At 48.1% G+C, this 20,034-nt stretch overlaps 1 protein-coding gene across 3 annotated transcripts; it reads left to right on the forward strand.

Annotated features, from left to right (window-relative positions):
* Positions 1–64: 64 nt before the first annotated feature.
* On the forward strand, positions 65–18,696 carry ORAI2 (ORAI calcium release-activated calcium modulator 2). 3 transcript variants are annotated; one of them, XM_064729111.1, is made up of 4 exons: positions 65–1,974; positions 4,287–4,332; positions 7,143–7,383; positions 13,325–18,696. In XM_064729111.1, the coding sequence occupies exons 3-4, from the start codon at positions 7,156–7,158 to the stop codon at positions 13,868–13,870; spliced, it is 774 nt and encodes a 257-aa protein (XP_064585181.1). In that variant the 5' UTR covers positions 65–1,974; positions 4,287–4,332; positions 7,143–7,155; the 3' UTR covers positions 13,871–18,696. The 3 variants fall into 3 exon arrangements, with proteins under 3 accessions (XP_064585181.1, XP_064585180.1, XP_064585182.1); XM_064729110.1 differs by lacking the exon at positions 65–1,974 and adding an exon at positions 2,474–2,617; XM_064729112.1 differs by lacking the exon at positions 65–1,974 and adding an exon at positions 2,618–2,757.
* Positions 18,697–20,034: the final 1,338 nt, after the last annotated feature.

The raw sequence follows: 20,034 nt of genomic DNA on the forward strand, positions 1-20,034 counted from the left end.
TATGGAAAAAGGTGTAAGCTGCATGTTACTTTTTGCTTTTGAATTGGAACAATACCTTTTCCCAAAGATTGTGTGTAAAGCCTCCGAATCCTGTGTCAGAAAGGCTTGGAATGGAATCATTTTGCTTGTGCTCAGCTTCCTGTGATGACAGCTGCCTTTCTCTCTGCTTGAGCGCTCTGCTTTGCACCTTGGATTCCCTGGTAGGAATCTTAACATCTCTCTATATATTTACTTATTGGTGCTTAAAGCATATGCAGTGGTGGTTTTACTTGTAACTCTGGTTTTTGTCTCTTCAGTGTATCTTTAATTAGAAGTGCCTGCTGGCTTTCAGACATGCTCATCCCAGAGCCTTGCATCCAGAATGCGGTGCTACTTCTTCTCAAGCCTTGGTTAATGCCAAATTATTTTAAGCAAAAACAGTAAAAAGGGAGAATCTCTTTTTAGATTTCGCCTTTGTTGGATAGTGCTGCCAGAAATCCTGCATTTTGTCTGAGCTGGCTTTATGTAATGGCTTCTCCATGGTATTACCATGGTGGCTGGGAAGCAGATGTGACCAAGTGCAAGTGGTGTTTGTGTTTAGTTCCTCTGTACATATCCAAGGGCTTCACTTGGATATGCTGCCCCCCAGGTTGGAGATGTGCATGGAACTGTTTTCTGCTCAGTGCTGCAAGTTGTGGCAGTGTTCCATTCAGATGCAGGATCCATTTTCCCTGTGGAGAGATTAGTTATGAGCATTGCTTCACATGAATCCCCCTTAGGGCAGGCAAACCCTGTGGATATTGTAGGATGAGCCACAAAAACATGAGGGTTTTTTTATGGGCAAAGAACTGAGAGTCTCACAAATAAAAATGTTCTGCCTTTGAGCTGAGTGAGTGCTGCTCTGCATTAAGCAGAGTGAGAACACGCTTCCCTCAGCCATGAGGAAGGTGAACTCCAGTTTGTCTTGGTGATGGAACAAATTCAGGTTGTGTGGCCTCATCCTGCCTCCCTGAGATGCCCGTGCTGAATTATTCATGCTGTGTTTTCTGGGAATGCTGAGTTTGAAATCCATAAACAGCAAAAGGAGCATGTTGGTGAAGGTGGCATCTGCCTCACGCTCTGTCTCGCCGGGGTGGCTGAGTGTAGCAGTAGGAGCTGCATTTGGTAGGTGTAGCTGTGAATTCCCATAAACACTCTGTTGTGGTTGTTCGTGGCAGTACGAGCTTGTTTGAGAATACAAAGCACTTCAAAGGGAGGTTTCAAGGGATGTTTCTTCCTTTAGAATAAAAATGCAAATACTATGTGACCTCAAAACGGGGAAAACCTCATCCGTGGAGTAGAAAAGGGGAAGTGCTCCTGTGCATAGTAAAATAGGAACAGCTCTACAACTGATTGCTATTCCAAATAGGGCACCAAGAAAGCAGTAATAACTTACAGGCTTGAAACTGCCAAGGAGTTTGACCTGCTTACACTAAATTCGTGCTCTGGGTTCTTTTCTAGAGGAGTCCCTCTCCTTTCTCTGATGGAGATTAACCCTCAAGGGCTAAAGTTGCTCTGTACATGTGTTTGTGCAAATGTGGGAGCCTGAGAGACAGCAGTGTTTGTGCTGAAACCGAGCAGGGGTGTTCCTGCTCTCAGAGGTGAAAAGCACACTCAGGATAACTTGTATCTGTCTCTTTATTAGGTGTTTAAGAATTGTTTTCCTTTGTTCCCTCCCCCAGGCAGAATGGAATTCAGGAAGATGGGATTACCCTGTTATAAAGCTGACCCATTGTGCTGCCTTTCAGCATTTTCTTTATCTCATTTCCAGGGCAGGAACTCCCTCTCTTTCCCATAAGGCTGTCCCTATCCTTTTGATGGGTTTATACAGGATTTCCTGCTGAGTCAATAGCGGAGGAGTGCAGGGAGATAGCAGTCGGGATTCGCAGGGAGCCTGTGCTCAGCCGGAGGAGCCTCAGCCCGGCGGAGGCAGAGCAGCGCTGCCTTTTGACTTATGTAAGTGGCGACTTTTTGCTGTATAATTAATAATTGTAATAAAAGCACATTTGCATCCCATTGCACCAATACCTTCTCTGTGGCAAGATTTAGAGATAACGCAAGGTCCAGACCCACACCTTTACCAGTGGGTGGCTTTCAGCCCGACTGCGACCTTAGGGAACCGCAGACATTTTTTACCCTTACAGATGCATGCTCACAGCGGGACCCCCGAGCGCTGCGGGAACGGCTCTGTGCCGGAGGGATGTTCTTTCCCTGTAATCGCTCAGTCCATCCCCGTTTCGTGAGACCCCCAAGGGCTCCCCGGTGTGCGCAGGGGGCGAGCGCGGCCCCGGTTCTGCGGGCGGGGCGGGGGGCGCCGGCTGCGGCAGGGCGGGGGTCGCGTTCCCAGGCCCCGCCCCATTAGCTGAGGGGGCGTGGCCAGCCCCACCGCGGGCCAATGAGCGATCGGTCACGTGCGGGGGCGTGGCGGCGCTGCCCCCCGTTTCCTGCGGGTCACGTGGCTGGTGCCCGGCGTTGCCGTGGCAGCGGCGGAGGCGGCTCCGGCTCCGATCCCGCTCCCAATCCTGATCCCGATCCTGCCCCGGCTCCGCTCCCGGTCCCTCTGCCGGGGCTCCCGGCACGGCCCCCGGACAGCACCGCGGTGAGACACTGCCCGCCCCCGCCGCCCCCGGGGCCGCATCCCGCCCGCAGGGAGCTCATCCCCAGCGGGGCCCGCGCTCTGGGGCACCGGGCGGCTTCCCCTCAGGCGTGTTCGGGCGGTGGCGGGCTCGTCCTGCAGAGGTGGGATCCGGGAGGAGGGGTCTCGTCCTGCCCGGGTGCTGGGGGGAGTTGGTTTGAGTCTCCCGAACAGGGATTCCCCTGCCCAGGGCGGTGTGGGGGGGACGCGCCCCGTCCTGCCCGGGCGGGGTGGTGGTGCTGGGGTGGGCGCCTTGTCCCGCCTGGCTGGGGACAATCCCCTGCTCCTGGAGGGACGGGGTGACCGGGAAGGGTCCGTCCTGTCCGGCCGTGCTTCGGAGGTGGGATGCAGAAGGTTCCTTTGGGATATACCCGGACAGGGATGCTCCCGCTGGAGCGCTGTGGGGGGACACCTCCAGGACAAGACCCTGAGCCAGGCTGATTTTGGAGAACGGGATTGAAGGGTTGGGTCCTATCCTGCCTGAGGAGTTGTGGAGGATCCTTGGGATGCTGGATCAGGATGCGGTGGTAGGAGGTTGTGTCCTGTCTAGGAAAGACCCTCTGTCCAGGTTGCCTTTGGAGGGAAAGGTCCTCGCTGGGAGTGGGTCTCATCCTGTACTGAGGGGTGCCCTGTCTGAGGCTGCTTTGGAGGGGAGATCCTGGCAGTGTGGGGTCGCCTCCGGCCCAGCGTGTGCCGAGGGTGGCGGGAGGGAGGTGCCCTGTGAGGAGGATCCCGGCTGTGGCCGTGGGACCAGGGGGTCCCATCCTGCCTGGAGGTGATCCCCTGCTGCCACAGGGGTGGTGCTCACACCTATGGGGTGTTCACACCCTGCCTGGCTGCTCTGCACCCCAGCAGGGCTGCTTGGAGGAGTCCCAAGCCAGAAGAGAACATAGGAAGGGGTTTCCCATGACAAAGATGGCTGGAACTCATCCGAGTCAAGTAACAGGACTCGGGATTTAGCTTAGCCATGGCCTGCAGGGGCTTGAACAATGGGAGGGAAGGGACTGGCACAAACCCACAGATCAGTGTGGGGGTGTGGGGCAGAAAGCTGGGACTGAGCAGGGGGCTGGCATCTGAAACCAGGCCGAGGAGCTGCCAGTGCTGCAGAGAGAGCGCTCTGTGGTGCCTGAGCACGGCAGTGGTGGGAGGGGGACCCGCTCTGTCGCCTTCATTCCCAGCTGTGGAGAAATCCCCACACAGGCACTGAGATGGGAGGAGGCAAAGGCTTTCCCTTTTCCAAAGGACAGCGCTTGGCAGGTTAAGAAAATCCACATAAGGGAGCAATCACAGAGAGCTTTCTGTCCTCCCAGTGCGAGATGAAGTGGGGTCAGATGCGTCGGTGGTGCAGGGAAGACACAACTGGGATGGAGTTTGTCAGGGCTGCCTCAAGAAAAGGTTTCCTGGAGAATTCCTCATTCCCCATCCAGAGCTCAACAGCCCTGTGCAGTCAAGCCCTGTAGGATAGTTATTTCTGTAAGAAAAAGTGTCCTAAACCTTTAACTTTGCAAGGCAGGAAGGTGAAATCTCCAGGATAAGCCTCCCCTGATGCAGATGACAGGCTGAAAAGTATTTCCAGAGTAAAACTGCTCCAGCTACAGCGCATGTAAAATTCTTCTTTGGTCTTGTGTTTCAGCCCTTGGAGCCCTCCACCCAGTCCCTCCATGTCCATAGCCAGCAAGGTGAGTTGACTTCCTGGCACTGCTTGTTTGGGTTACATTTGTGTTTATGGATTTCGTTCTGAAGCTGTTTACTTATTTGAGAACATCTCTTGAGCCGCTCCAGAGAGAAAATTCAGCCTTGTGGTATTTTTAGCTTATTTTTCTAAGGGAAAAAGCAGATGTGATTGGGTTCTCTTGCCCTCTCTCTGTAACCTCTGAATTCATTTGTCTTTTTAATGGAATTTGTCCCAGGGGTCAAGTTTCCTACATAGAAAGTTCCTAAGTATTTTCTGAAATTAAATGGCAGAGCAGAGGCCATCAGTGTCCCAGCTGGGGACAAAGGGATGAATTCACTCCCTGCTATACATTGCAGGACCCACACAGGATGTTGTCACAGGAAACAGCTTTACAGTTTTGCTGGTCACAGATTGTTTCTTCCTCCAATCCTCCCAGGAGGCTTTTTTAATCTGTAAAATAGGTGATTCTTGCCTTTTCTGGAAACACAGATCAGGCAGGAAGGTTTGTCCCTGTTATTGTTTCTCTTCTTGTTTTTATTATGGCATGAATATTCTAGTGGGCCTTTCTTTTTTTGTTTATTTGTTTGGGGTTTTTTTTTTTGTTACTTTTAAATATTTTGAAAATTCCTGAGCAGTTCAGGAGCCTTCCTGGAGTGTTGCAGGGGCTGAAATAACGGCCTTGTCAAAACCTGCCCAGGAATCCTCCTGTGCTGCCATCCTTGTTATGTCTGAGGGAATTGGAACCTAAAAGCCCCCCCATGTTCAGGAGGAACAATCTTGGACCTGCAGTGCTTTATTTGCTATTCTTTGTTATTGTGCCTGAAACAGCTTCCTTCCCTTTTAGTAACAGCATTCAGAGTTGTGGGCAGTTGATGTCTTTTGATCTTTGCCACTTCTGCAATCTCCCAGCAGCCTTGGCTTTATTAGCTGTCCCCACGTGGCCCCTGTACATGGGGGAATGCAGGCAGGGCTGCAAGGTGCCTGTGACCTTGAGAGGTGGTGCTGGGACTAATTAATGCCACACCAGGTGTGATTCTGGGCAGCATCTCCTCCTCCTGGGAGCTGGTGAGTGTTTTATAGCCAGAAGGTGCAGCTCTGCTTTGTCTGCCACCTCCTCAGTGCTCAGTGATAGAGTTGTGAGTGAGGGGATTAGACAAGGAATTGTAGTTTCTGTTTCTTGGAAGGCTGAGTTAGTTTCAGATGTGTGTCAGAGTTGAGAAATTTTTGCACAAAACATTCCATGGCTGTTGTTCTGTGTCTGGGGATCACCAGAGCCATTTGGCAGCAGCCTGGGGACGTGGTGCTGAAAGCTTCCACCACCTGAAGTATTCTTGCTGCTTTCATACATCTCTCAGTGTAATCCCTTCCATCTGAAGATGATGGAATTTCCTGGAAGCAGCTTGCTTTCCCCTTTGGAATTGCCTTTTCCTTGCCCTCTGCTCAGAGCCACCCGTGGAAGTAAGAGAACAGGATTCTTGGTCAGATGTGCCTGATAAATGGAGTGTGAGCAGCTCAGGAAATTTAACTTCCCACTGCAAAAGCTTGGGAAGTTCATTTGTTAACTCTACTCAGCATTCAGTTCTGTGATTATTAGGGGAGAACTGTGCCCATCTAAACTGGGCTTTGATGAGCAATAGTTGAGAAAAACTGATGTGCTGGTTTGAAATAAACCAGGGGGAGAGATTATCACCCACAAAAATACCTTGAGACGGGCTTCAGGTCGGAGTTACAGTTTAATAGAAAGATTACAGTAGATGAATTATACAGAATTGGAATTTTACAGAAAAACTGGCTTAAACCCACAAAGGGGGTCAGGGTGGTGGCTGCAGTCTGATCAAGCAGTGGTTGCAGTGATGGTTGCAGTCCTCTCACAAGCAGTGTTCTTGTGGATGGTCTGGTTCTGTAGAAGTTCAGATCCTCCCCTGCATGTCCAGTGGAGGTGGTGCTCATATCCCCAGATCACACACTGTCAGATGCAGGCAGGAAGGTTCAGCACCTCCCCCGGAGCGAGGAATTTCACAATGGAATGATGATTTGATCCTCTGAGTCACGGGATATTCTGGGGAGCCCTTCATGGCCTCGGTCCTTCCAGCTGCCCATTGTGGCCCATTGGCAGGGATGATCCCTGGCCTGGGTGTAGCTGTCAGGCTGAGTGAAGCAATTTGTGAACACAATAAAACACCGCCCTGCAATGCAGGGTTTGCCTCCTTCCCTTATCTAACAGCCAGCTCGCAGCCTGGGGGGTCGGGTGTGCACCCTGCAGCTCCTGCAAGCGGCCATTAACAGTTCATCAGGAATAATGTGGATGGGAATGGAACACTCAGTTTGGTTACACCCCACATTGTAACCCAGGAGGAATGGTTTCCAAAGAAAGAGCAAAAAGTGACTCCTTCAACTGGTGTTTGATACTCTAAGGAGGTGCATTTGGTGCACTGGGACATGAACAGTCAAATCAAAACAAAGATAAGATGGGGGTGAAGTGTATTTATATAAAACATTTTTTTTATGAGCGAGAACGAATTAAAGGGCAAAGTTGAGGTGCCTGCTCTGAAATGAAAATCCAGATGGTGTGCAGCCCTCCTGAATCCCTGCTGAAATAGTTGCCCAGTGTACCTTTGTAATCCTTCCTAGTTCTCGTGATCACTTTTGGCAATTATGGGCGGTCCTTTCTCCATTCTGAATTCCAAGTGTGATGTTATTTGGTCCATCATTTTCCACTGACCAAGGGCAACTTTGTTCCACTGCAGCTTTTCCAGTAGTTAATACTCATCCTGTCCACCCCCCTTCCTGAACGTGACTCTTTTGTTCCCTCAGCACTTCTCCCATCATGAGCACTGAATTAAACGTTCCGGTGGATCCTTCCACTCCTGCCTGCTGCTCTGAGCCTGGCACCAAGGGCATGGATTATCGGGACTGGGTCCGAAGGAGCTACCTGGAGCTGGTCACCTCCAACCACCACTCTGTGCAAGCCCTGTCCTGGAGAAAACTGTACCTGAGCCGAGCCAAACTGAAAGCCTCCAGCAGAACCTCTGCTCTGCTCTCTGGATTTGCAATGGTAATGTGAAAAACGCCAATCACTTGGTTTTAAACTTTTAAAAGTTGAATAGTAATAAAATGGTAATAAAAATAGTAATGCAATTAGAGTAATTGTCTCATATTGTCCTAATATATTGTCCTAATTTGAATTAGGACAATATGAGACAATAGAAACAAAGAATTATGGATGTCCAGGTACCTTTTTCTGGCCAGCATAAGCCTGAAAAAGGACACCCTTAACAGAGGATTAACCCTTAAAAGCAACAGCCTGTTGCATATTCATACATCTCATACATTATTCATAAATTCCATTCAAACACAGGATTCTGTCTGGTCAACTTCTTCCTCTGAATCCTAAACGGTGCCTTCAAGCCTGAATGAGGCAGGAAGAAGTTCGTTTCTTCTGATAATGGGGCAATCCTTCTTTCTCTGAAGGATTTAGATGTCCTGTGACTGGTATCTCCCTTTCTTTAGAAAAAAAGTATCCTACATAGCATAGTTTCTATTTTAACATGTTATTATAACCTAAATATATATTTAACACACTACTTAAGAGAATTAATACAGCATTACTTTCTAACACAACACATATAATATTTTAATATTTGCAAAAAGCCAATCATAAAATATGCATTTTTCACAGGTAATGTGTGTTACATAGCTTTTTGAATGGTGAAGGTTTTTGGGTTGCCTCAGATCAACTATTAATCAGTGTTTTCTCCCTGGGAAGGAGCAGGGAGTTGTTTCCTGAAGAAACAGGAGGCATCTGCCTGGGGGCTTCTGTTTGGCTGCTGCTGCAAAGTTTGAGGCTGGCTCTCTCACTGCAGCAGGGATACATGAGCTGTCTAACAGCCAGCCCACACACTCCCGAGTCAGCCCTTTAAAAATACTGATCCCCTACTGCAAGTGATCCTAAGGGCTCCAGCAGCATTGCTAAACAATCCAGGACCTCCTCTGGCCCCGAGGCTGCTGCCCTCATGCATGCAAGGCTGCTCTTGGGTGTGGAGCACTTTCAGGCCCCTGTGGCTGCTGTGGCCCTGAACGTTATTTTAATTTCTCTGCGTGTTTTCTCAGGTCACAGTGTCTAAAATAAGGTGGAGGTTGGTCACAGTCTGCCAAAGTGAAGTTTGCATAGCGTGATCAGGGAGATCGTGTTCTGCCACTGAGGTGTGAGAAGAGGCCCTGAGCCTCAGCCCTGGTGTCAGAGGGCTCTGCAGCCTGCAGGGAGCCAAACCTGGTGTATTTTTGTCAGTGCTGCCTATTGGAAGTGATCCCTGGAGCTTGCTTTCCCCTGTACAGCATTGGGTGTTATTTGGAAGTGATTTGCATAGGTCAGAACCATGTCAGGGGTGAGCAAATAAACAACACTGAGACAGTCAGTGGTCCAGTGCTCAGGCCTGTCTGAGCTGTGTATTAAAACACCACCATGCTGTGTGAGCCCCTTTATCTCCCCTCAGCTTTTGCTCCCTGTGAGTGAGAGTTGGAACCAGTCTGGGGAGGTTTCCTGCTCAGGAAGTGGGCAGGTCTGGCAGCAGAGGGGCAGGGGGCAGTGCCTGGGTGCTGTGGGACACGATGTGGAGATGTTTCATCCTGCAGCTCAGAAGCTGGGAGGGAAAGACAGATCTCAGGAACTTCCCAGATCGCCTTTCTAGTTATATTTTAGCTTCTTCCCCTGATTTTTCCTCCCCCAGCCCCCCAGACCATGAATCATCCATAACATTACAAGTTGGCCACCCAAAGTGAAGCTGGAAAGCTGCAGGCGGGGGTTTCAGTGGGAGCAGGCTGGAGTGGGGACAGGGTGCTCTGTTGCTTTGTCATTGCTCTCCACTCACTGGCTGTGTGCAAAAGATGCTCTTCACAGCTTTTCACAAAGTCTGTGTTGGTTTGTCACCAGACTTGTGTGCTGCAGGGGCAGAAAGTCCCTCTTCTTTTGAAAAAACTGGGTGCTCTCCTGTAGACTTCTCTCATGCTGGAGCTTTCTTACTCTAAAAAGCCTCTCACCTGCATGCCCTGTGTGCCTCTGGTTACTGGAGTTCTAATAATAAGTTCTAATAACTGTGTCATCTTTAACACAATTATTAAATTAACATTGTTGGGGACTGATCTACCAGCGTGGTGCCACAGTGTCCCTGCTGGGGTGTGCTGTCACTGGCACCACTGGGACTCAGGGCTTGCTGCCCACCCACACTGCAGGGCTGAACCACATCTCTGAAAACAAACCATGCTTTCTCAGCTCTTACAGCAGAAAGTTACTGAAAGTCCTTGGCAAACACACAAAATTAACCACTGGTTCTACATTCTCTTTGAACTCTTTAAAGTGCAGTTGAATATACACAGGTGTAAGTAGTGTTGATTATGCTCAGCAGCCTAATGTAAGAAATAGAAATCAGTAACTAAGAAGTAAAATCTCTTGCAATACGGATTTCTCTTTATTTATTTCTCCAGCTGATCAGAAAGCTGAGGTGTTTGTTCCTCCTGGGTTATTTCTCCACAGCTATGCAGGAGTTTCGTACACGGATGTTTACTCTCTAATATGAACACCTCTGGCTATTGATGAAAGAAGAGAAGTTATTTAGAGATAAATATGTGTAGACGTGGCACTTGGGGACATGGTTTGGTGGTGGACTTGGCAGTGCTGGTGTAATGGTTGGACTCTGTGATCTTTAAAAGGTGTTTTCCAGCCAGAACGATTCTGTGATTCTATTAAACAACTTCCCCAAAGCCTGGAGTGCATTTGACTACGTAAACAAATGTCATCCAGGGCTTGGCTATTGCTTTATTTACTTCCCTGTCGGTGTGTTTGATGCAAGCTAGCTTCATATTGGCTGAAATTATTTTGAGCTGATGGATAGTTGATCAACAGGCCATGGCTCTGATCCAGCTCCTTCTGGACAGGCTGCAGAATAATGCAAACCTTCCTCGTTACCATCTCTGGTATTTCTGGCAGAGCGCTGGGGCAGGTCAGGAGGATGTGGGTCATTCCAGTGCCAGGGCTGCTTGGAGGTGGGCTGTAAGGCAGCTGCATCTGCCCCAAGGAGGCTGCAAATAAAGGAAATTCAGTGGGAGCTTAGGAAACCTGCTTAATAATATTCCTGATGGAAATAAGAGCTATTACTGCTAATCCATTTTCTCAATACTTATCCAATTGCTACAGGGTGTGTGTTTGATTAAAAAAAACACTAAAACAAAACAAAAACCCCAACAGATCTACTGGAGTGGTTGTTTTTTACAGTCTGCCAAACCATCTGTGTGAATGTGTCATGGTTTATGTTAAGCCATTTGTCATCCTTTTGCTTGATATTATCTCTCTTGGTCTAAATTTCTCAAAATTAATAACATCCTTGTTGTGGACAGTCTCAGCTATACTGGTCTAAACCTCACCATCATTGCATGTAATTTAACTGCAGTTTAATTCTAAAATGCTGTGAGCCTCTGATCCTGTGATTCTGGAGTTCAGCTGGGTTATTCTCAAGCTTAAAATCAAGTCTTTGCTGAAATATTCCATAGCTTGGCAGAGAGCTCAGCCTTGTAAAGTTGCTTCTGGGAAGAGGTTAAAATAAAGGGGCTATTACATGGAAGAGTATAATATTGTATCAAACATGACATATTAATAGTTTTACAGGCTAGACAGCTTATTTAATTATTTTTTAATGGGTTATGTCAGCTTGTCCTCTTTCTCTTATCCTGGTCAGGAAATGACATGACAGCCTGTGCTGGGTAGAGCAATAGGAGCTCACTCACCTTTTCAGTGCTTGTTTGGGTTAAATGAACTGCTTTTCTGCCTTGCTGCCCTATCTGGGTTGTTGGTGTTTTTCACTAAAATACCTCTTACTGAGCCATCAGTCAGTGTTAAAAATTCATCACATTGCACAGCTGAAGCTCGCCCTGGGGAATAGGTTAGTCTGGGAGGAAACATCCAATTAGCTGAAAAGTGCTGCTCATGTGAAGGATAACAAGCAGAAATTGATATGTTGACATCAGCCAGGCTTTCAGCTTTAATATAAAGCTATAAATTGGACATGCAGGTACAATTCCCATTCAGCTGTGTCTCTGGGTATTACAGCACCCCATAATGAACAATGTACCTGCAGCTTTTCCTGGCTGATGGGGCGTGACTGGCAAGCACAGTGCTGCACAAATTCACTGTACAGTGAAGCAGAGAATGAGTCTGATCTCCTCCCTCTCAGATCAATATAAGGGGAACTGCAAAGGGAACATACACAAGGCAATGTGAAATCTGTTCTGTTTCAATTGACCTTGCAATTGATAGTGAAGGATTCCTGTGTTGGGATTTTCTCTGCTATACAACAAGAACTGATGTATTGTTTACTACTGTAAACTGCAACCAGGAGCTGATAAAAACAAACAAAGGTAAAACCCCAACATGCTCATGGTCAGAACAGAAGGCTGGGAATGCCCAAGGACTGTCACAGTATTTTTGCTGTTTTTAATGCCTTAAATAGTTGATGTAGCTATAAAATCCAGACTTGCAGAGATTGACCATTTTCCACACATGTTGTATCTTGCTTGCTGGTAAATGTGTTCAGACTTGACTGTGATCTGATGGGTTTCAGAGCAAATGCAGGTAAGGCAGCAGTCATGCCAGCTGGTTTCCATTCCCTTTAATCCTTTTCAGGGCTTCCAGCAGGGACAACATGAGCATACCCCTAATCTTCAAGTGCTTAAATAATATTATGAACAAGTAATGCCAGAGCAAGTGGTGCAGGTGATTATACAGAGCATGAAATGGCTGCTCAGGGGAGTCTCATGTGAAGTCTGGATAACATAATCGTGAGTCAGTTCTGCAAAATCCTTCTGTGTCCCAGAATCAAGTGCATATTTGAAACTTTGCCTTCTCATGATGTTCTTTAGAGGGGCTTCTTTCCAGCAAGCTGTGCTGTGCTGGAGCAGCAGGTCAGCTGGGATCACCAGAGGTTTTCCTTGCTGCCAAGAAAGTTAAATTCTGCAATCATGAAGTGCAGCTACAGATGCAAGCCAGCTGCTAGAGAGAAATGTTTGATAATCTTGTCCATTGCTTTTGTGTCTTTTCTTAGCAGAAAGTTTGTGCTGTCCTTTCAGGGATGCCACCACACAGAGTGCTGGTTTGCTTCACAGGTAGCTTAATTGTAAAAATTCTTAAGCTAAACCAGTTAACAGGACTCCAGTTCTGATCTCAAAAGAGCCTCCTGCTCTCTTGCACATATTCTGCTTCTTAAGCTTTATTTGATTAAAGTAAAAATAGCTTTAGAGACCTGCTGTGGGATAGCTCTTGTTTTGGGAAGGAGACTCCTGAGTTGCTGAGCACACCCACAAGCCAGTAGCTGACCACTTCTGCTGGGTGTATCACCATGTTATTACCTCTCAAGGGAGAAACTTATGGATATAAATAACTTAAAAGTTATTTATCTGGGAATATTTGTAATAAAAACAAATGCAAACTGTCCTGAGAATAGAAGGCAGTTATTTTAACTATGGGCTAACTTAAGCTGTAGTTTTTGTGCTTCCCATGGTGGGCAGTGAAACCTGGCTGGCCACTGGCCAGAGGATCTGCTTGGTTTTGCTTTTCTTTACACGCCTGAAGTTGAAACTTCCTGTGCTGCAGCCGCAAGGAAGGAGTGGCCCTGGAGGCTGTGATGGTGCCTTATAGCAGGCTGTTAGCTGCCTCTCAGCCCCACGTGCCATCTAATGAGCTCCTTCTGTTGTGTGCTGGGTTTGGGGCAGTTCCTGTGGCTGTGGTGGCAAGGAGAGACGTGTTGTTTGAGAAAACCACGTTCTCAGAAGGGCCACAGCACAGGCGTCCTCGTGGGTGACAGCAGTGATCCATCTGGGCTGCCATTCCAAAAAAACTCTGGAGTGTGTACTTGACCTTAGTTGTTCTTCCTGAATCAAGATGCTTTTCTGGCTGAAAGCCTTGAAAGGAAAGCCAGCAGGTGCTGACAAGCTCTCTGTTCCTTCCGCAGGTGGCCATGGTGGAGGTGCAGCTGGAGGTGCAGTACAAGTACCCCCAGATGCTGCTGATCGCCTTCAGCGCCTGCACCACGGTGCTGGTGGCCGTTCACCTCTTCGCCCTCCTCATCAGCACCTGCATCCTGCCCAACGTGGAGGCTGTGAGCAACATCCACAACCTGAACTCCATCAGTGAGTCCCCCCACGAGCGCATGCACCCCTACATCGAGCTGGCCTGGGGCTTCTCCACCGTCCTGGGCATCCTCCTGTTCCTCGCTGAAGTCGTGCTCCTGTGCTGGATTAAATTCCTGCCAGTGGGCTCCATCCTGAAAAACGAGACCACCAACGTGGAGAAGCCCAGCAGCCACGCAGGGTGGCAGTCAGCACTGGTGTCCACCATCATCATGGTCCCTGTGGGTCTGATTTTTGTCGTCTTCACCATCCACTTCTACCGCTCCTTGGTGCGGCACAAAACGGAGCGGCACAACCGGGAGATCGAGGAGCTCCACAAACTGAAAGTGCAGCTGGATGGGCATGACAGAGGCATGCAGGTGGTGTGACAGAGCCTGCACACAGCTCAGCCAGGGCTGAGAGCAAAATAACCTGGTCTGCTGCTTGGTGAGACGCACCAGGGATGGATTTTCTTGAGGCTTAAATCTGTAAATGCTACTTGCCTGCCATTTCTAGCTGTGGGTTCTTGTGCTGTTCCACGTGCTGGGGGCTCTGCCCTGGTTCTGGTCCCACACACTTGGTACTTAAGTCGACACTGCCGTGGTGTTCAAGGTCAAAACTTTATCTACCTTAATATTGGTAGCCAAAAATCTGTATTTTTTACAAATGCAATATTCCATTGCCAAAAGTGAAACTGCATCGGCTGTCCCAAAGGTCTCTCTGTGTGTATGTGTGTGTGTAGGACCTGTCTTACCTGTCAGAACTCCCTGGCTGTCAGTGCAGCCACAATTAACTGGCAGCTCATTCCTAGAGCAGAGCTGATTAATGTGGGTACCTGCAGCTGACTCAAGGACATCCAGGAAAGCACAACAGAAACTGAGAATGTTGATCACCGTTGTTCCAAAGCAAGTATTCTATAAATACATAACCAGAAAGAAAACAGCCTTAGCTTTTATGTTCTTTTTTTTTTTTTTTTGCTGTTCTTTACTGTATTTTTACAGCTTGGGATGTAGAAATTGGAATTGCAGGAAGCTGGGAAGTTCTCTCACACTTTCTTCAGTGGCATCTGTCACCTTAGCTTGAGTAAGTGCCAAGATCGTGTTTTTCCCAATAACAGGCAGGAGTGCCCAGGGAAGGCTTACAGGTGTTTTAGATTTTACAAGGACATTCCTAAAACAGAACAGTGACAGGGAATTTAATGAGACAAGACTTTGAAGGACTAACAAAGCAAGTTTCAAGGAGGTAAAGGAGTGACAGCAAGTACTGTAGAAATCTGCCACTGTGTCTTCTTCATTTGTGCATTGCTGCAATGCCTTTTGCCTGGTTTGCTGGGGAGAACAAGCCGAGGCCTGTGTTATTTCATCATTTGGGGGTTTGGTTTTTTTCTTTTTTTAATTGGCTGTAGCATTTATCTGTCAGAAATGAACGCTTCCTTCTCCCTTCACCAAAGCAGACAAGTCCTCTGGTGGAACCTGGAGCTGTCCTGGCGAGCCTGATGGAGCTGGATCTGGCAGGAATGCTGTGTGCCATTAAAGAGCTATCCCTTTCCTTTGAGCTCATTTCTTTTTTCAGCAGCTGAGACAATGACACTTGCATGTCTGTGTTGCTTTGCAAGGGAAGCTTGTTAATTCCACAGCATCCTCGTGGGTGAAAACTTCTGTAAAAAAGAAAACCGATTTTATTATTTTGGGTAACTTTGTGGAGAGAAAAGAGTGTTTTGCAATCATCAGCTCTTTTAAGGGAAAGTCAGGCTTTCTGACACACAGGGCTGCAAGAAGCATAAGCACATTTTCTTGGCCCTGATCCTGTGCTAGTTTCCTCCTCTGCACTCCAAAACTGCAGTTTCAGAGTCTCTGAGGCCTTATAGGTTTCTGAAATCATTAAGGATGTTTATAATGTTCTATTTAACCCTGGGCCCTTACTCCACTGGGGTTTGAGGCAGTGTAATGCATGTCAGCTTCCCAGAAGGGACAGGACATGCAAACCCCAGGGGAGCAGGGTGGGCCTATCCCAATATTCCCCTGTCAAGGGCCTTGGGAAACCACCTCTCATCTCTCTTGTTTACATGGGAATGTGAGCATTGCTGAACAAGTTGCTTAGCACTGTGTCTGTGGCTTTCATCTGCTGTTCTTGCTGCAGTTGGCATGTACCATATTGGCTGATGTGCAGCAAAGAAAATAGTCTTTGTGTGCTAAATGACTAATCTGTACTCATGTGCATATGCAAAAAACAAGGAGTGTCCTCCAGGAAGTGGGGTGGTCATGATATTCATATGAACTCCCCAGGACTCTCCCCTCTCTCCCTCCTCTTTTTACCATAATAAAAATTTAAAGGTTTATACAACAGAATCAGAGTTGGGTTCTCTGCCAAGTGCTACACGTGTCAGCTCCTCTACCAACAGAATTTCTGTTGAGAGGCCAGAGCCAGACCAGATGGGATGAATCTCTCATCTGTACTTTGCACTCTCCTTTAATATCAGTGATAGCAGGACCTTGTGTGCTGAGGGGCTGTCAAGGAAAGTATTGCATCATTTTTGCAATATCTTTTTAAACAGCTTCCCCCTGTGCATACGGTGCTGCAAAAGCAATTCAGCTTGTCTGGAAACAGTCAGATCATTCATTTAAATTTGCAACAGCAAATTGAGAAAAGCAGCAGAAACTGCGTTGATTTTGTAGAATAACTCATTCAGGCTTGGGTGGGATTGCATTCAAGATCAGTCTCAAGTCAGTGCATCTGTGACTGGAGTGGGACCACCTTGCTCCAGGGGTGAGTCTGAGGTGCAGTTTGGGATGGTGTCCCAAGGGCAAATGCTCCTAAAACAGAGCAATAACTTGCTCCCTGTCTTTGCTTGCAGCTTTGTTTCTTGTGTCTCTCTGGGCACTGAGTTCTCCCTTCCATGAGAAGTTAATGGGGGTATTTTTGCTCTTTGATTCTCAAGGTTACCCATCCACCTTCATGCTGTAACTCCTCTCCCTTCCCAACAACAACACTTGCTTTTCTTGCTCCTGCCTCTCTTCCTGCAATTTACATTTTCAGCACTGTTGGGTCCAGGTTTGTGTTGCAGAAATGTTACCTGTGGTTCCAGGCACAGGAGTTCATCCATAAAGGAAGGAGTGGGGATGTTGTACTTGTCCAGCTGGGTGTTTCTGTGCTCCAGCACCACAAAATCCTCCTTGCTCCTGTGGCTGTCAGCAGGATTCCCATCAGCCAAGCCAGCCTTTCCACACTGTCACTGCTGTCCCAACAGGGCTGCCAGCTCTCTGTGGCACGTCTGGGTTTGTGTGGCCGTCCCTGGCCACGTCTGTCCTGTGCTGTCACCTCTCTGTCATTCCTGGAGTGTCTGTTGTTCTTGGAGTGTCCCAGGTTTTGTGTGGCTGCAATCCTGCCATGCCTGCATGGAGATGCTTCTCCCAAGGGTTCCACCCTCAGCTGGAGAGTGTTGAGGATCTCCTGTGGTGTTTGTTGGCTTTCTGTGCCAGCTTTGGGCTCTGGGCTGCTGCACTCTGGGGTGGCTGCTGCCCTAATTCTCAGCCCCCTTGGGCTGTGGTTCTCTGGACCAGCCATTGCCTTGTGTGAGCTATTTCTCCAATTTTTATGCTGGAGCTTAGCACAGGGACAGCCATGATCTAGGGACAGCCATGATCTTGCTTCAGATTATTTTTTTTTGGCCAGTTTTTGCCCAGCAGGAAAATGCCTCTGCAGGCACCAGTGCTGCAGAGACCCTGCTGCCCACCCTAAAGCAGGGAAGGAGCTCTCAAGGACAGGGGAACAACAATTCTTTGTATCATTCCCATGCACCAGCCTTGGTTAGAAAGCAATTCCTCTCTCCCTTTCTATCTTGGCAGGAGTAAAGAAGGTAATGAAAGTAAAGACCGCGAGCTGGAGGGAGCAGGATCGGGTTCTCCCTTTGCAGGATTCAGTGGCAGCTCTCACTCTGTGGTCTCCCTATTTTTAACATCGCCCCGGGGCCGGGCTGGCTCCCCTGTTGCAGTGGAGAGGAGGCTCTGGGGGAAACTGTGACCGTGAGAGGCGGAGTCGTGTTGGATTTGAGCATGTGAGGGATGAAAGTGACACCGTGCGAGAGCTCCTGGCCGAGGGAGGGCTGGAAATGTTTCTGGAGAGCACCGGGCTGGGTGCAGCTGCAGAGAGAACATCCCTCCACATCCTTCCTTTCCACATCCTTCCTCTGGGATGTGGGGATGAGCAATCCCAAACGGCCTCGAGGTTATCTGTGCTGGGCTGGGGGTGGAGGTGCTCCTCCTGCCTTTCACAATGTGCTTTCTTTTCCTTTTTCCTTTTTCCTTTTTCCTTTTTCTTTCCCTTCCCTTCCCTTCCCTTCCCTTCCCTTCCCTTCCCTTCCCTTCCCTTCCCTTCCCTTCCCTTCCCTTCCCTTCCCTTCCCTTCCCTTCCCTTCCCTTCCCTTCCCTTCCCTTCCCTTCCCTTCCCTTCCCTTCCCTTCCCTTCCCTTCCCCCTTTCCTTTTCTTTTCTTGCCTTCTAATAAACAAAAAGGCCTTGGAGTTTCCCTGCTGCTGTAGATTCCTTATCTTTTAAATCTCATTGCATCAGCTTCCTCAACGCCCCCTCAAGCTGCAATCAAATTCAGCTGGGCCAGAGGGGATATTTTCTGGTTAACTCACAGGTTCTCTCCCCTGCAGCCATTTCAAAGCAGTTTCAGTAATTAAAATTGACTGGCTGGATTTGGACAGTATTTCCCTGAATCCCTCTGTATCCAGCTGGGAGCTTGCTTTCTGCCCAGAGGTGTGACAGCCATGAGTGCTAAGAGAAAAAGAAAAAAATCTGTATTTCAGCTTTGCCTATTCTTGTTTTACCTCTGCATGAACAATATTTAATGTAGAACAACGAATGTATCTCAGTTATTGTCCAGCTGTGTGAGAGAAACTGGATAAACTCACTCAGTTTTATGCTTCTTGGTGATTTCAGACTGATTTCTTGAAAGGCAGCTCAAGTCCTCCAGCATCTTCTTATGGGTTAACTTGGGTTCTGCTTTTTTGAAGAAAGTTTGGTCAGATATTATCATTCTCCCTTTGCAGTGCACAAGGAGATAACAATTAAATGTACTTCCTTTTAATGAGGGTCTGGGTCTTGGCACGGCATTTACAAGGAGGTTAAGGAGACAAGAAACTCCTGTAACAGAGAGACCATTAAAGTTTGTCTTCTGTTAATAATAATACCAGCTTAGTGGACAAAATTACTTTAAAGAGCTCATTAAGATTAGAACATCTTCATACCTTTCTCAGATTTCTGTGGTACTTGACAGTAAATTGTTAATGTTTATTTTCTGGCTTTTTTTTCTGGCTTTTTAGGAGAGAATGTACATGAAGTTTTTAGGAGTAATACTGAACAGATGGGTGTGCATTTTTTTCTAAGGATGATGCCCAAGAGGCTGTTTAACAGGTGAAAAATGTCAAAAGACTGGCACAGCAATGCCTGTGTAGTGACTAGATTAAGTTTTGGAATTCAAAAACACCAAGAAAAAGCCCTCACTTTTTGGCTCAGTATTAAATTATTTGCATTTTTTCACATTTAAGATATCAGCTAGGAAGAGCTGGAATCTTCTGGCAAGAACAGCAGCTTCCTGTATAGTTCAATCAAGGCAGAAAAATGCAGCCAGCAAATGCAGAGCACAAGATGAACTGACACTGTGTAAGTTACTGTGGCAATCTGATTCATCAGAATCCATCATCTGCTTTCACTGTGGAGAGAATGGAGCAGCAGGGATGCACACAGAAAGTGTTTTAGCAGCCTGAGAGCACAATATAAATGTAGAATTGGAGCATTGGAAATTTGGGCCAAGCATTAATGGCAACACTTTGCTGCAGTGTGCTGAGCAGAGAGCAGATCCATGGAGAGCTTTGGAACTGCAGGGTGAGGAGGATCCAGGTGCAGTGTTTGCTCTCTCTGAGACAGCCTGGGCTGGGTTTCCTCCCTGGGTGTCTGTGCCAGGCTCCTCCTCCTGCTTGGACAAAGCCCCTCTGCTCCAGGTGCTGTCCTGGGGATATTCCACTCCCAGAGCTGCTGAGCCCTGTGGGTGCCAGGCTGCAGAAAAAGGGAGAAACTGCTGCTCTCAGCACACTCCTGCTTTTGGGAGAGAGCTGGACATCACAGGATGGGTTGGCTTGGAAGGGACTTTAATGGTCATGCAGTTCCTACCCCCTGCCATGGGCAGGGACACTTTCCACTAGTCCAGCTTGCTCCAGCCAGGCCTTGGGCACTGCCAGGGATCCAGGGGCAGCCACAGCTTCTCTGGGCACCCTGTGCCAGAGCCTCCCCACCCTCACAGGGAAGAATTTCTTCCAAACACCTAATCTAGATCTACCCTCTTCCAGTTGCAGCCTATGAGGAATTTGCTGGGACAGAGCTCACTGTGAGCAGGTGTGGCCTGCCTGTTGTGTGTCTGTGTTTGCAGTGAAGAGGTTCCATCAGAGGGGATGTGCTGTGACTGCTGGAGCTGCTTGAGGACGCTCACCAGCCCACCTGGATGGAGGTTTGGAGTTTGGGACTGCCCATGGGAGCTCTGCTGGAATCAGCACT

Source organism: Zonotrichia leucophrys, chromosome 19 (genome assembly GCF_028769735.1).
Source record: "Zonotrichia leucophrys gambelii isolate GWCS_2022_RI chromosome 19, RI_Zleu_2.0, whole genome shotgun sequence".
Classification (NCBI taxonomy): domain Eukaryota; kingdom Metazoa; phylum Chordata; class Aves; order Passeriformes; family Passerellidae; genus Zonotrichia; species Zonotrichia leucophrys.